General features: G+C 37.3%; 2 protein-coding genes across 2 annotated transcripts in view; one reads left to right on the top strand and one right to left on the bottom strand.

Moving 5' to 3' along the window:
* ST8SIA6 (ST8 alpha-N-acetyl-neuraminide alpha-2,8-sialyltransferase 6) overlaps positions 1 to 14,578 on the top strand; it is a 137,474-nt gene that overhangs the window by 113,946 nt on the left and 8,950 nt on the right. The window lies entirely within an intron of this gene.
* LOC116283583 (AT-rich interactive domain-containing protein 1B-like) lies at positions 3,789 to 5,645 on the bottom strand. Its single transcript, XM_072954980.1, is given in 3 exon segments — positions 3,789 to 4,339; positions 4,342 to 4,784; positions 4,786 to 5,645. Coding segments are annotated over 3 exon segments (1,854 nt in total).

The raw sequence follows: 14,578 nt of genomic DNA, 5'->3' as shown, positions 1-14,578 counted from the left end.
CAGATATCCTTTGGTAGAAAAATAACAGAGCTAAGGAGGTATGTTTTACAGAAGGGGAGACCTGCACAAATGACTAGGAGAAGAAAATACATATGTGAAAATGAACATTTACATCGTGCCAAGTACTATGCTGGGTATTTTATGTATGATATCATGTTTAATAAAGCAAACCTTTGACATTTATGTTCTTATCCTCACATAAGAAATATAGAAGAGACTCAAATAGGTAACTTTTGTAAGGTTAAATTATAAGAGTAGAGTTAGTATTCATTCTCCTGTCTGTCTGACCCTAAGCCCATGTGTTCACCCATGAAGGCATCCTCACACTCAAGATAATATACATACCCATTATCCCAAAATGTTTTCTTATGCTTCTTTCACTCAACATGGTAATACTAGGATTCACTCATACTGTTTTTGTGTCAATAGTTTATTCCTCTACTTACTGATATGGATGTACCACAATTTTGACCCCTTTACCCACTGATGTACATTTCAATTTTCTCCAGTATTTGGCTATTACAAATACAACTACCATGGACATTCATACGAAGTATTTGTGTGGACATATATTTTCATTTCTTTGGGGCCAGTATCTAGGGTTGGAATGGCTGGGTCACCTGGTCAATGTATGTCTCATACTGTTTAAAACTACCAAACTGTTTTCCAAAGTTGTAACATTTCATGTTTTCTATCAGTAGTCTATACAAGTTGTTAACGCACATCTTTGATAAAATTTTGTATGGGCAGTGTTTTTTAATTTTAGGCATTCTTTTGGATGTATGCTTGTTTCTCATGATTTTAATTTTGATTTCCCTTACGATTATCTTTTCATGTGTTTATTTGCTTCCTATCTATCTTCTTTGGTAAAGTGTCCATTCAAATATTTTGACCATTTTTGATTGGATTGCTTTATTATGGAGCTATAAGAGAATTTTGTATATTCTAGATACAAATCTTTTGTCAAAAGTACGACATTTTTCTAACAATTTTTAAATTTCACTAAAATCTAATTTATTGAACTTTTCAATTTTGTAGTTTGTACTTTTGTTTCAAATTTAAGAAATCTTTGCCAAATCCAAGGTCACTAAGATTTTCTCCAATGTTTTCTTCTAGGTTTATACTTTGACTCTTATATTTAGTCTTACGAGACACTTTTGAGTTAATTTTGTGTGTCTATTTACAGTGTGAAGTAAGAGTAATTGGATTTCATGACTTTTGTTTTTATAGTTGCTTAAGGTAATTAATATGAGACCTATTTTTGTTTTTAACATGGGAGTTTAGTGCTATAGATTTCCCTCCAAATACTTTAGCTGCTTTCCACAAATTTTGATATGTCATGTTATGTTCTTCATGCAGTTTAAAATACCTTCTGACTTTTTTCCCCCTTTAAAAAAACCTTTATTGAGATAAATTCATATACCACACAGTTTACCTATTTAAAGTGTATAATTCAATGGCTTTGAGTATATTCACAGAGTTGTATACACATTACTATAACCAATATTTTAAAATGTTCATCACTCCCCTCCCCCCACACACACAAAAAAAACCCTACACCTATTAGCAGTTACTCCCAATTTCCCCTCAGTCCCCCAGTCCTGGGTAATTTTTCCTTTGTACCAAAGTTTATTTAGAAGCATGTAATTTAGTTTCAGATATTTCTGAATTAACCAGATATATTATTGTAGATTACTTTAAATTTCAGTGTGGTCAATGGACGTGCTTTGTATGATTTTAATCCACCTGAATTTATTGAGACTTTTATTTTTATGGCCCAGAATATGGTCTTTCTTGGTAAGCGTTCTGTGTGCGCTTGAGAAGTATGTGCATTCTGATGTTGCTGAGTGGACTGTTCTAATGTCACTTAGATCAAATTGATTAATTTTATTGTTTCAGGCGTCTGTATATTTCCCGATTTTCTGTGTATTTGTCCTGTCAGTTATTGGGAGAAGAGTGTTAAATCCTTGACTATAATTATGGATTTGATTATGTCTTCTTGCACTTTTATCAACTTTTGCTTTGTGCATTTTGAAGCTCTGTTAGTAGGTGCTTGAATGTTTAGGATTGTTATGTTCTCTTGACGAATGACCTCATTATCATTCTGAAATTATCCTCTTTATCTCTAGTAATATTTTCTCTGACATTTACTTTCATGTTATTATAGCCACTCCAACTTTTTAAATATAATGTTAGCATATCTCTTTTAGCATGTCATTTTACTTTGAACTTATTTCTTTATATTTAAAGGGATTTTCTTAAAGATAGCAAATAGTTGGGTCTTGCTTTTTTATTTAATCTAAACATTTGCCTTTTACTTCATGTGTTTATATCATTTAGATTTGCTTTCACACATTTCACTTCTGCATATATGGTAAACCCAGCAATACATTTTTATTGCTTTCAACTGTCAATTACCTTTATAAATTTTTTTCTTAAAAATTTTTATACTTAACCCAGATATTTCCATTTTCTGTACTTTTTATATTTTTAGATCTGCATTTTCACTGGGTATAATTTCTCTGAAGGATTTCCCTTAATATTTCTTGTAGTGCTAGATGGCTCAATGATAAATACTTTGTTCTGTATATTTGAAAAAATGTTCATTTCACTTTCATGAAAAACATTTCTTTTTTTGTTGAATTGATAGTATATGTTCTCTCGGTACTTTAAAGATGTTTTTCCACTCTCTTCTGATTTGCATTGTTTCCAATGAGAAGTTTATTGCCAGTTTTACCTTTGTTCTCACGTATATAATGTATTTATTTTTCCCTCTGTTTCCTTTTGATTTTTTCTTTCTGTCACTAGTTTTAGGCACTTTTATTATTATGTGTGTTCATATAATTTTCTTCAAGTTTTTTATACTTTTTTTGTTTTTGGTTTTTGAGCATTTTGAATCTGTGGACATAAGGCTTTCATCAAATTTGGAAAGTTTGGGCCATTATTTTCAAAGGTTTTTCTTTCCTGTCTCCTCTCCAGTTTTCAGAATTTTCAGTTAACATAAACTAAGCCACTTGAATTTGCTCTGCAGGTCATTGATTCTCTATTAATCCTCTTCTTCTTCTTTTTGTTTTTGTGGTCTGTTTTTCATTTTGGGTAGTTTCTGTTTCTACATCTTCAATTTTACAAATACTTTCTTTTACAGTGTCTGATCTGGTGTTAATCCCGTCCAGTATGTTTTTCATTTTAAACATTGTAGAAGCTTTATTTGTGTCTTTTTATGCCTTCCATGTCTATATTTAGTAGGCTTGTTTATTTCTCTATCTTCTTCAGAATGTGGGATATACTTATAAACCTTACAGTGTCTCTTTCTACTATTTCTATCACCTGTGTAATTCTTTGATCTGTTTGTACTGATATCTTTTACTTCTCAATCTGAGTTGTATTTTTCTGCTTCTTTGAATGTCTGGTGATTTTTTTATTGAATGCCAAATACCATAAATTTTACTTTCGTATGTGTTAAATATTCTGGTGTCCTATAACTAGCTTAAAATTTGTTCTGGGAAGAAATTAAGTTACCTGTAAAGGGTTTGTTCCTTTACAGGCTTACTTACAACCTTTGTTAGTTGGAATCATAGTAGCATTTATTCCAGGGCACATTTTTTTCTCCTACTGAGGCAATACCCTTATGAGGACCCTATTCAGTGTCCCATGAATTACACGATTTTCCTTTCTGTGTGGTGGGAACATGAATTATTCCTTTTTTTTTTAATTAATCCCTTTGGTAATTGATACATTTAAGTTTTATTTTGTCCTTTAAGAATGGGCAAAGAGGAATGTAATAACATTCACCATTTCTGTGAAAAAGACCGTTCCAATACAGAGGCAGAGGGGACTTTGTTAGCATATTCTCCAGAATGCTCTCTATTGAGTGGATATTTGCAGATGACTTCAGAGCAGAACTTCTCCTGCACGTGTCTCTGCCATGGGCCTGTGACGTGGTGTTGCCCACAGGGCCTCTCCGTGTCTACAGCATGTCTCCTGGTTGTCTCCGCCTTTCTGCAAAGAGCAGTATTTTCACCTCTGCGTCTTGGTGAAGCTGTTTCCACCAAGCACATAGGAACAATGCGTATTCCATCCTGGATTCCTAAAAGCCTGCTTTGTGCCAAGTTTGCAGCGGCCTGCATCACTGTGGCAGCTGCCTCCTGTGCCTTACGGTTCATGGTTGGGATTGGTGGCCCCATTCCTGGCCCTCCCTGCTGAGACATGCCAGGAGAACTGGGGGTCATGCTGCTCATATTTACAGGAAACGGTCTGTTCTGCATCGCAATTGATGGCATTCGTCCCAGGGGCATAGCACCACATGGCTGGCTTGGCCCTTGTCCATGCATCTGCTCTTGGCATTGATGCCCGTGCCAGGCCCTGGGCTGCTGTAGCTTGCACTGGGCACCCCACTATACGTTGGGGGTCTGGAGTAGTTACTTTGTGGTCCATATTGGCTCATCTGTGGATCGCAAGTCCCACTTGAGTTACTCTGCTGAAAGCTACTGTTCCCAGGATGCATCTGGCCTCTAGGACAGGGATGAGGTGACATGGATGGTCCTGTCTGTTGAGGTCCATATTGAGACATCGGAGGGTTTCTTTGTGTGCCTGCCATAAAACCTCTTTCCTGTGGCATTGGTGACTGGCTCAAGGCAGGTTGGGAACTGGATTCTGACTGGCTCCCAGGTGGCTGAGGAGGCATCTGACTGCCTGGAATACTTGCAGGAGAAATTGGGCCAGATTGGGACTGGTTGCTTCCTACAGGAGAGCCGACAGGAGAAGGTGATGGGCCCCCAGGGATGATGGGGAGATGCATGCGGACAGAGAGGTGACTGAGCCGGATTGCTCTGATCTCCTTGGCTGCTCGTGGACCTGGATGCACTGGCTGCTGAGCTCAAAGTTGCTTCCGTTCCAGTGGGGAGGTCATCAATGGAGCCAGACAGATCCTTGAGTCCAAAGGCAGTATCCTCTGAGGTCAAGACTTCAACTGGTAAACTTGATGGTCTTTCTTGTTGTATTAAGCTCAAGTCTTCATGGTTAGGTTTTCCGGGAGCCAGAGGAGGTTGAGACCTAGTTCCATAGCCTTCCTGAGACGTGTCCTGCTGCGGCTGGTACCTCTGCTGGTACTGGGATGGCGGGTACTGCTCCTGCTGGGGGAGGTGCGGAGGCTGTGGCTGCTGGTTGTAGTAAGGCTGCTGGCACTGCTGGCAGTAACCACTCAACGCCTTGCTGTCCATACTGAGGTGGCATCTGCTGCTGTGGGTACTGCATTCCTCCGATGGCCCCTGGGGTCCAACCTTAAATGCCAATGGGGTACTGCTGTGGGCCTGGGGGACCGTAGCAGCCTCCCAGGTAAGGGTTGCTCTGCTGTGGCTGAGTGACGATTGCTGCCCATCCCATACAGCTGAGATCTCTTCATCACCATGGGATCCATTGGGCTGCCCTCGGATCTGCCCACGGTTGGGCCAGGGGTGTCGGGGCTCATCGTTGGGTGGCTTCTTTGTTGCGTGGCCACCCAGGCAGGGCTGGCAGCAGCGTACTCGGTGCCCATGTCCTTGCCCAAGCCCATGCCTGCGGCCGCCTGCTGGCCACCCGCCCCTGCCGCCGCCTCCAGCATGCAGCCAAAGACCAGAGGAGAACACCTTGCAGATATTTCTCTCCATGAAGCCTCCACTCTATACCTACCTTGGCATCCCCAGACTCCTAGATCTATAACCTCTACTTGTGGAAACCACTGAACTCTACCTGAGTTTCCCTGTGCTTTGGCCTGGAGACCACTTAGCAATAAGTTAGGGCAGTTATAGGACTCCCCTCATTTTCTTCCCTTTTCTCAGGGATCACTGAATTGCCTAATGTCCAATGTCTGAAAACCATTATTTCACTCATTTTGTCTGCTGTTGCTTTTTAGTTTTTCAAATAGACAGTTAAATCAAGTCCTTGTTACCGTCTTATGCAGAAAGAGAAATTCCCATGTGATATATTTTTATAGTGTTTGTCACCTGTGTTTTCTTGGAGTTGCTGGAGGTATCTTTGAGGATTTCCCTTTGCCTATCTGATATTTGAGCCTGTATTTTTAAACCCAGCATTCTATAATAGACTACCAGAAGTCAGTGAGATCCCATGGAAGTAATTTTATTATAAGAATATAATTAAAATATTTTATTAAGTGCTTAACTCTACACTTGGCACCATTACACAAGAACCTGGCTTACAGTTATCTTATTTAAAACCAAAGTTTATCTCCAATTTATATATGAGAAACAGGCTAAAAAGGCTGAGAAACTTGCCCAAAGTTATACAGTATACAAATGTCAGAGCCCATTTTCAAATTTAGGTTGTATACCCAAAGCCTATGTGTTTAATCAGTATTGTATCCTCTCTTTAGTTTCATTATTATTGATGGTGTTTTGTTTGGAAAAAAAAGGTTATCTAACATTTTTAAATTTTAGACTTTTACCTTCATTACATTGGATCTTTTTTAATCACCTTATTCTTCTTGATAAGTTCTAAGTTTTAACTTTTTTGGAAGTATCCAATGTGTAAAATTCCCCTGAGTTCTTTTTGAAATGAGCATTTAATGCGATAAATTAATGTCTTTTATCAGCCTGATTCTATTTCATCTGCCTTTGAGGTATGTGCACATATATGTGTGTGAAATGCGGTAAAATACCAATGCAGCATTTTTCTGTTCCTCATCTTTTGGTACCTCAAGGAGACTTAGAATCGTTACCTCAGCTATAACAATGTGTTCATTGGAGGCTAAATATCCCCTGTTTTCTTTTATATGGAAATGTGAGCAATCAGAAATTGTTAAAGATTTGCCAAAGTTAATTATTAGCAAGGTTAACAGCAGGTACTCAGTGTGCCAGGCAAGCAGCGATGCAAGTCTGATACCACTTATTGAAAGCTTGAATTGCACCAGTCACTGTGCCTAAAACTTTACATGTATTATGAATTCTTGCAAGATGGTAATGTAGCTCTCAGTCTGATTTTCACAGATAAGAAAATGACTCAAAGATCAAAGTGCCTTCTGGTGAAAATTACCAAAAGCCCCATCAAACTGTCTTAACACATGTAGAATTCTTGACCACCGATCTGGAAGTCCAGAGATAGCACAGTCTGAGAACTTTGGTTCTGGCTTCATTTCCCTGCTAGAGTCTTAGTCTGGCTTCCTTATCTCTGTGTTAACTTCATCTTAAGACTAGTTTTGAACAAAAGCATCACATGCAGGCCTCATACATGTACATTTATACATCTGAACATGTCCAGAGAAGAGGAGAGCGTCTCTTCTTGACACTGTCCCAGAAGAAAGAGGAAGAACGTTCCCCAAAGTCCCAGCCAACCCCTCCTTGTTTCTTTTTGGCTCAGAATGGTCACATGGGCATACCTGAACCTAGCATTGACAGAGGGAATAAAGGGAATTTGGAGTTAACCTTTATAATCAATCCTATTGCTGGGAAGCGTGGACTTCAAGGGGGACAAGCGTGTACCTGAGCGAATTCAGAGTTTTGTTGGGAAGGAGGAAGAAAAGGAGGATTTTGGATGGGCATCTAACAGTATTTGCTACAGTTTTCCCTGTCTCACTCATCTACCAAGTGACTGAACTTGAGATTGAGCCCAAGTAGTTCTGACTCCAAATCCCATAGTCTTTCTCTCAAGCCCTGAAGCTTGCTAGTATGCCGTCCTGCTGGTAACAGAGAAAAAACACTCTGTACCTTTTTTTTTTTTTTTGGTAAAATAAGTTACTGGGCACTAAATGTGTTCATTCCAGAAACAGTTCTTACATGAGTGGCACATTTTTCGCTTTCATTTCAGGCACCGATCCCTCTTCTGTATTAATCAAAATGTAATATGTAGGACCCCTCCACCCACCCCGCACTCTAATTTGTTTTACTTGTAAGACAATGACTTGATTCACTTTCATCAGATGTGTGAAATGAAATGTTTGCTCATGTGTGAAGTCTGAGGAATCGCTATTAAGACTTTTTCCTTTAGAGGAGACTTTCTGTGCTTACTGATCTTTGGGTAAATAGAGTGATATTTTAACAACTTTGTCTAAAGAACTCAAACCTGATGGCTTCCCAGAACAATATTTACCCATTAGGTATTTACCCAAATTACTCTTCCAAGAATCATGGAATTCTTTGTATATGAGCAACCCCAGAGTAGTTCCAGTCATAGAGTCTAGTAATAAACATTTTTGAAGAGAAAGCTTCCTTTCATTTGCCATCTAAGGCTCTCATTGAAAGTTTATTCTTTTATTTTTTTAAACTCATACATTTTTTTGGTTGGGTAGGGGTTAATTAGGTTTGTTTTATTTATTTTTAGAGGAGGTACTGGAGATTGAACCCAGGACCTCATGCATGTGAAGCATGTGCTGTACCATTTGAGCTATACCTTCCCCCCTGAAAGTTTATTCTTTAATCATTATGTCTTGGTTGGCCCAGATGGTCCTAGTTTATCCCTCTTTGTACTCGTAAGTGTCCAATTTGATGGCAACATATGTGGTCACCTGGTTCTTGGAAGTTAAAATTTAATAAACAGGATTTGGTGGGGCTATAAACCATATAACTTAGTCAAAAGTTTGAAGTCTGGGTTTTGAAAACTTAGCGATACTCTATTTTACCTCTCTGAGAGTCAGGAGAACAGTGGTACCTGGTCCTACTGGAGTGTGAAGTTGATGAGAATTTCTTGGCTTTTAAATACTTTTGTCTCCATGGTGAATGGATTTTGTTTTCTGAATGTGAACCTTTCTAGACAATGAAATAATTAGAAGGCTGTGTGATCAATTCTGGTACTGCCCCAGTCCAATCTAATATCAGCTTTCTATTGGGGTCTTTGAATATATTTAATCTCCTCCTTTTCCTGTGCTAAGAAATGTGGATAGAGGTCCCTGTCCCATGAATACTGTCATAGATTAGTATGTTCAGTGTTTTAAAGGCAGAGCAACCTATCATTTTAACTTTTAGCGTATTTAACTATTGCCAGTCTGGCAGAGTATTTCTAGGTAGAATTAAAGGTAGACACTGAAATTGCTAGAATAATTATAGCTCTCATAAGGATAAGAAAAGTTATCCATTATCTGAAAAAGAGCACTGATCTTTAATATAATGCTGGCATCAGCTTACTCAAGAGAAGGTATTGAAAGTTATTTTCTCTATTGGTAAAATATTTCTTCCACCACCTTGGCATAGTGATAATAGTAAATGGCTTCATTGTCTATAAATGCTGAAAGCAATTATTAACATTTCAACTGTATCTAGGAAAACTTAAGGAAACATTGCTTCCTGTTTTTGTATTTTCTGGGGGTTTTTTTTTTTTTTTAGAAACTGCTAAAAATTGCATAGTTTCAAAGTAATTTTTCATGCCTGATAAATTTCCAATCCATTCAGTTCATTTAATAAATATCTCTGGACCTGTATAATTGTTTTATAATTAAACAGGCCACTTCAATAATAGATTGCTTTATAATGTTTGTTTTTTAAAAAATTGAATATTTTTGAGCATTGATGATGACTTAATAAAGCATCAACATATTTTATTATCATCATGGATCACATAGGGACTCAGCTGCTTCTAACTGGCCAAAACCAAAATGCATGATCAAGCATACATAGCAAATAGCTTTTTAAGATTTGTGTTATTCCTACCTTTTTTGAGTTACTGATTATTTCATTGAATTTTTTGAGGGTGTCACCAGTATTATTCTCATTTTATAGATGAGAACATTGAGATTTCAGAACAAGAAGTAACTTGAACTGGATTATACAGCTAATACACAGAAGACTGCAGAAAACTACTTCTTTTTTTAAAACTTTTTATTTTGAAATGCTTCAACTTACTTACAAAAAATTAGAAGAAATAGCATGATAAGTACCCCATATAACCCTTCACGTGGAATCAACTATTGATTTAAGGGCAAAGTGAAGATATGATTGTTTGCCCTAAGTCAGTACGTATTTTCTAAGAACAAGCACAATGTAAGTAGTAATGGGTTTCAGGAAATAAATTTCCTTCTTAACCAATATCCTAGATTGTTTCCCCAATCTCGATGAACAAGACTGTTATTGACATATCCAGCCATTGAGTCAGTGCACTGATTTTGTCTTTGAGAACAAGGTTTTCTAGTTTTTGCTGCACTTTGGCATCTTCGTAGTCAACCAGTGAGTGCTACTTTGAGCTGTCAGTAAATGCAGTCTAAAACCTGTTCACAAAATTTGTATTACTAGAATTCACTTTGAGCTGCTTTTTGACAGCCTATATGGTCTCTGGATGTACATTTGGGAACTGGGTAAGAGATGAGAGTCCATGGGTTTCCTCTCCCACAATGTTATTCAGTAAAGTTAACTGCAGTGAATCGAAACTGAATCCTTGAGTCTTCAAAAGTCTCTGACTTCTGTACCCGAAGAAAATATGAAGGGAGCTCATTTTTGCCACTGGTTGACTGGAAGGATTTATGGTTCCCCCAGTGCGACTCCCCTTTCAACAGAACAGTGATTTTGCTTTAACTATTTCCTTGAGCAGGGAACTCCGAGAAATGTATTCCGGGATATTTCCCTTCCTCTCCATAACGTATGTTGGCACCACTGTGAATTGTGACCTTCATGACTTCCTAAAATGTCCTGCGTCCAGCCACAAACTTACTGGAATTTTGTGATCTCAACATTGGCACCACTGCAGGGCAAAACACATCCCCAGCTCCCCACATAATTCATCCCAAGTGACAAATCTGACTTTCAATCCAAGCTCCTCAGTACATATGCAGTAAAAGTGTCTGTTTAATATCAGACACTTAGAGGTATGGCTTGTTACTCTCAGAGACATATGGGGCTGCCAAGCACCTTTGTTTAATCATGAATAGCGAGAAACGGCATTTCTGACACTACCCATAACATCAGTCCTTCCTCAGATACTTCATGTAAGGTAGATTCCTGCGTAGACAGTGTATTTTTCGTATATCTAATGTCTCAAAGCTTAAAGCTGTCATATTCTTTAAGTTTCCAGTGTTTCTACCCTGTATCAGATTCACTGAATTTGTGAAACTCCTTTCCTCTGCTTAGCAATCTGCCATTTCAGAAGAGATCTCAGGGATGTGCTGTCCTGACCTCTAAAGTTCTTTACTTTATTCCAAAATAATTAGGAAGTCAGGGTAGAGTATTTTGTCCCAGACAAGAACAAACAAACCCCAAACAAGGGACATTTCAGAAGCAAGATTGCACTTGGAATAATTTTAGATACAGCTCATTATTTCTTCAAGTTGCCTTCAAAACTTTTAGAAGTAGTTGGCTCTAAACTGTAAATGAATACTTTTTCTTCAACACTAAATAACCTAAGAGCTAAAATTAGTCCAAACTTGAGGAAATGAAGACCTCTAACTATAATAAGAGAACATATTGGGTTTTTTCTTTTTTACTGTTACATTTGTCTTAATGTGAGATATACGATACTGTTTTTTTGCCAAATAGCCATACATAGTTCAACTCCTGGGATTTCATGATAAGGGCATTTGTTTAGAAAGCGGTCTTTCACGGTCAAGTAACATTTTCCTCAATTCCCTTTCAGCTGACTTCTGAAATGTGTTGAGGTTTTGGTTTTCAAATGTGATGGATAGAAAACCAGTTTTTAAATATACCATTGTTCTATGTAACTACTAACATCCTTTTCATTAATTTGCAAAAAAAAAAACTAATAGAATATCTGTTATGGTCTATTTTTAGGGATACAAATATGGGATGGTTCTCTAAAAATTCAGATTGTAGGGTGAGGACTGGCTGGTTAAAGAATGACAGTATAATGCAGTGAAATGCCCAGAGAGCTCTAGGAACACGGAGGAGGTGCCCTAACTTTTCCGGCTGCTGGTCAGTAGATGTAGGTTGTCCCATTCACTTAAGGCGCGTGTCCAGGAATGGGCAGAGGATATAGACTCTTGCCAACCTTAATTGTATTATTTTAATACTTATTAGCAGCACAGCCATTGTCTTTTCAAAATGAATTGATTTCAATCCTACCCCTCAAGGACAGCGTCTGGTTTAGGGTTTACTTTCTTAAGAATTTGTTTTCTCCTCTCCCTGTATGACCCTCAGTTTCCTCATCTCTAACGTGAGAATAATAAAAGTCAGAATCACCACATGTGGCTTTGGAATCTGTGCACTGCACAACTCCAAGAGGCACCATTTACATGGACCAGTATATGAGTGGCACCCCCTGGAGTTGTGCAGCTATAGTAAATGGTACTTACCCACAGGGCTGTGGGGAAGATTTTTTTTAGCAAGGTGGAATCCAACTTTTGTTTTGGACGTACAGTTGATTTACAATATTAGTTTCAGGTGTACAGCATAGTGATTCAGTATTTTTACAGATTATACTCTGTTAAAAGTTATCACAAAATAATGGCTATAATTGTCTGTGCTGCACAATATATCCTTGTTGCTTATTGATTTTAATCATAGCAGTTTGTATCACTTTATCCCATACCCCTATCTTGCCTCTCTCCCTTTCCCTCCCCCTACTGATAACCACTAGTTTGTTTTCTGTATCTGTGGGTCTGTTTCTGTTTTATTGAAAAAGTATTCATTTGTTTTATTTTTTAGATTTCACATATAAGTGTTATCATAGAGTCTTTGTCTTTTTCTATCTGCCTTATTTAACTAGGTATAATATTCTCTGGGTCCATCCATGTTGCTGCAAATGGCAGAATTTCATTCTTTTTTAATCGCTAAGTAATACTCCATTGTGTGTGTGTTTGTGTGTGTGTGTGTGCGCACCACATCTTCCTTATCCATTCATCTGTTGATGGACACTTGAGTTGCTTCCATATCTTGGATATTGTAAATAATGCTGCTGTGAACATTGAGGTGCATGTATCTTTTTGAATTAGTGTTTTGATTTTTTTCCACCCAGGAGTGGAATTGCTGGATCATATGATAGTTCTGTTTTCCGTGTTTTTGAGGAACTTCTATACTGCTTTTTATAGTGGCTGCCCTAATTTACACTCCCACCAACAGGGTACAGAGGTTCCCTTTTCTCCACATCCTTGTCAGCATTTGTTCTTTGTGGTCTTTCTGATGATGGCCATTCTAACAGGTGTGAGGTGGTGTCTCATTGTGGTTTTGATTTGCTTTTCTCTAGTGATGTTGAGCATCCTCTCATGTGTCCATTAGCCATCTGTACATCCTCTTTGGAAAAATGTCTGTTCAGGTCTTCTGCTCATTTTTTTGTTTGGATCATTATTTTTTTTAATATTGAGTCATATAAACTGTTTATATAGGCGGATATTAACCCTTGTCAGCCATAGCATTGGCAAATATTTTCTCCCATTCTATAGGTTGTCTTTTCATTTTGTTGATGGTTTCCTTTGCTGTGCAAAACTTAAATTTAACTAGATCCCATTTGTTTATTTTTGCTTTTACTTATTTTGGCCTTAGGAGACAGATCCAAAAATATTGCTGTGATTAGTGACAAAGATGAAATGATCTATGTTAAGTGGTGAGCACAGTGGTAAGAACATAAGGACTCAATACATGCAACCATTGCTGCTTTATTTCTATAATAATTATTATTAATATTTCACATACATTCTTTTTATAGCCTTTAAAAACATGAAACAAAGATGTGTCAATGAAGAAATCCTAAAAGCTATGATACATAAACTTAAGTCCTAATGAGATAAAGCCAATGTTATGTATTTAAAGGGACATCTGGAATTACATTTAGAGTTAATCACGACAACATTATAAAATGTCTCATACTTTTTTGTGGTTTATAAATGATTGCCTTCTATTTTTTATTTCCAAGTGGAGGAATTTTAGTAGGTACCCTCGGCTTCTCCTGCATAATTTTTCTTACAGTGTAACCAACTATAAGAGCAGCTTCTCATCGGTCTTAGAAACCTATACTTGTGTTATTTTTTTAAATAAATGAATAGTAACTGACTTCAAAGACATTAGAAAAAAAAGATATATTAGGCTGAGTTTTTAACATATGAATATGTGTAAGAGACAAAATTAATTGCTGCTTTCTTTTAAAATATAAATCTAATATTGTTAAACTATTTCAGTAAATGTACTTTGTGCTTAAATCCTTGAAGAGCTATGAAGATGCATTTGTTTCAGTATAGATCATTTCCTTATAACTGTCTACCTATTATTGATACTTTAGAATTTGTTTCATAATAATAAAGATGTGCTGAACATACTTTGTGCTTTCATTGATGTAAAGTCTAAAAACAGCATGTCTGTGTAATGAATTTTGCCAGGTATTTAATTTCATGGACTATTGCTAAGTAGAAAATACATACTTTCTTGCCATTTACCTTTCATGAGGTTTCTGACATGAATGAAGCACATTCACTTTCATCAGAAAATTACAACAAAAAATTAAATGAATTGGGAACATTAAATACTGACTTCGGATAAGGATAGCAAGTATAACCAACGAAACTCACAATGTATAATGGTTCAAATAATATTGAAGTTTGTTTCTAATTTTTGTGAAGTCAAGAGCAGGTGTTCCTGATTGGTAGGAAACTCACCTCCAAGACGGTTATTCTAAGACTTTGACTCTGCATTTTGTGTTCTGCTGTCTTCAACACATGATT

The sequence above is a fragment of the Vicugna pacos genome, chromosome 35 (genome assembly GCF_048564905.1).
Source record: "Vicugna pacos chromosome 35, VicPac4, whole genome shotgun sequence".
NCBI lineage: Eukaryota > Metazoa > Chordata > Mammalia > Artiodactyla > Camelidae > Vicugna > Vicugna pacos.
Note: the sequence above shows the minus strand (reverse complement) of the source record. Positions and strands in the feature narration are given on the sequence as shown.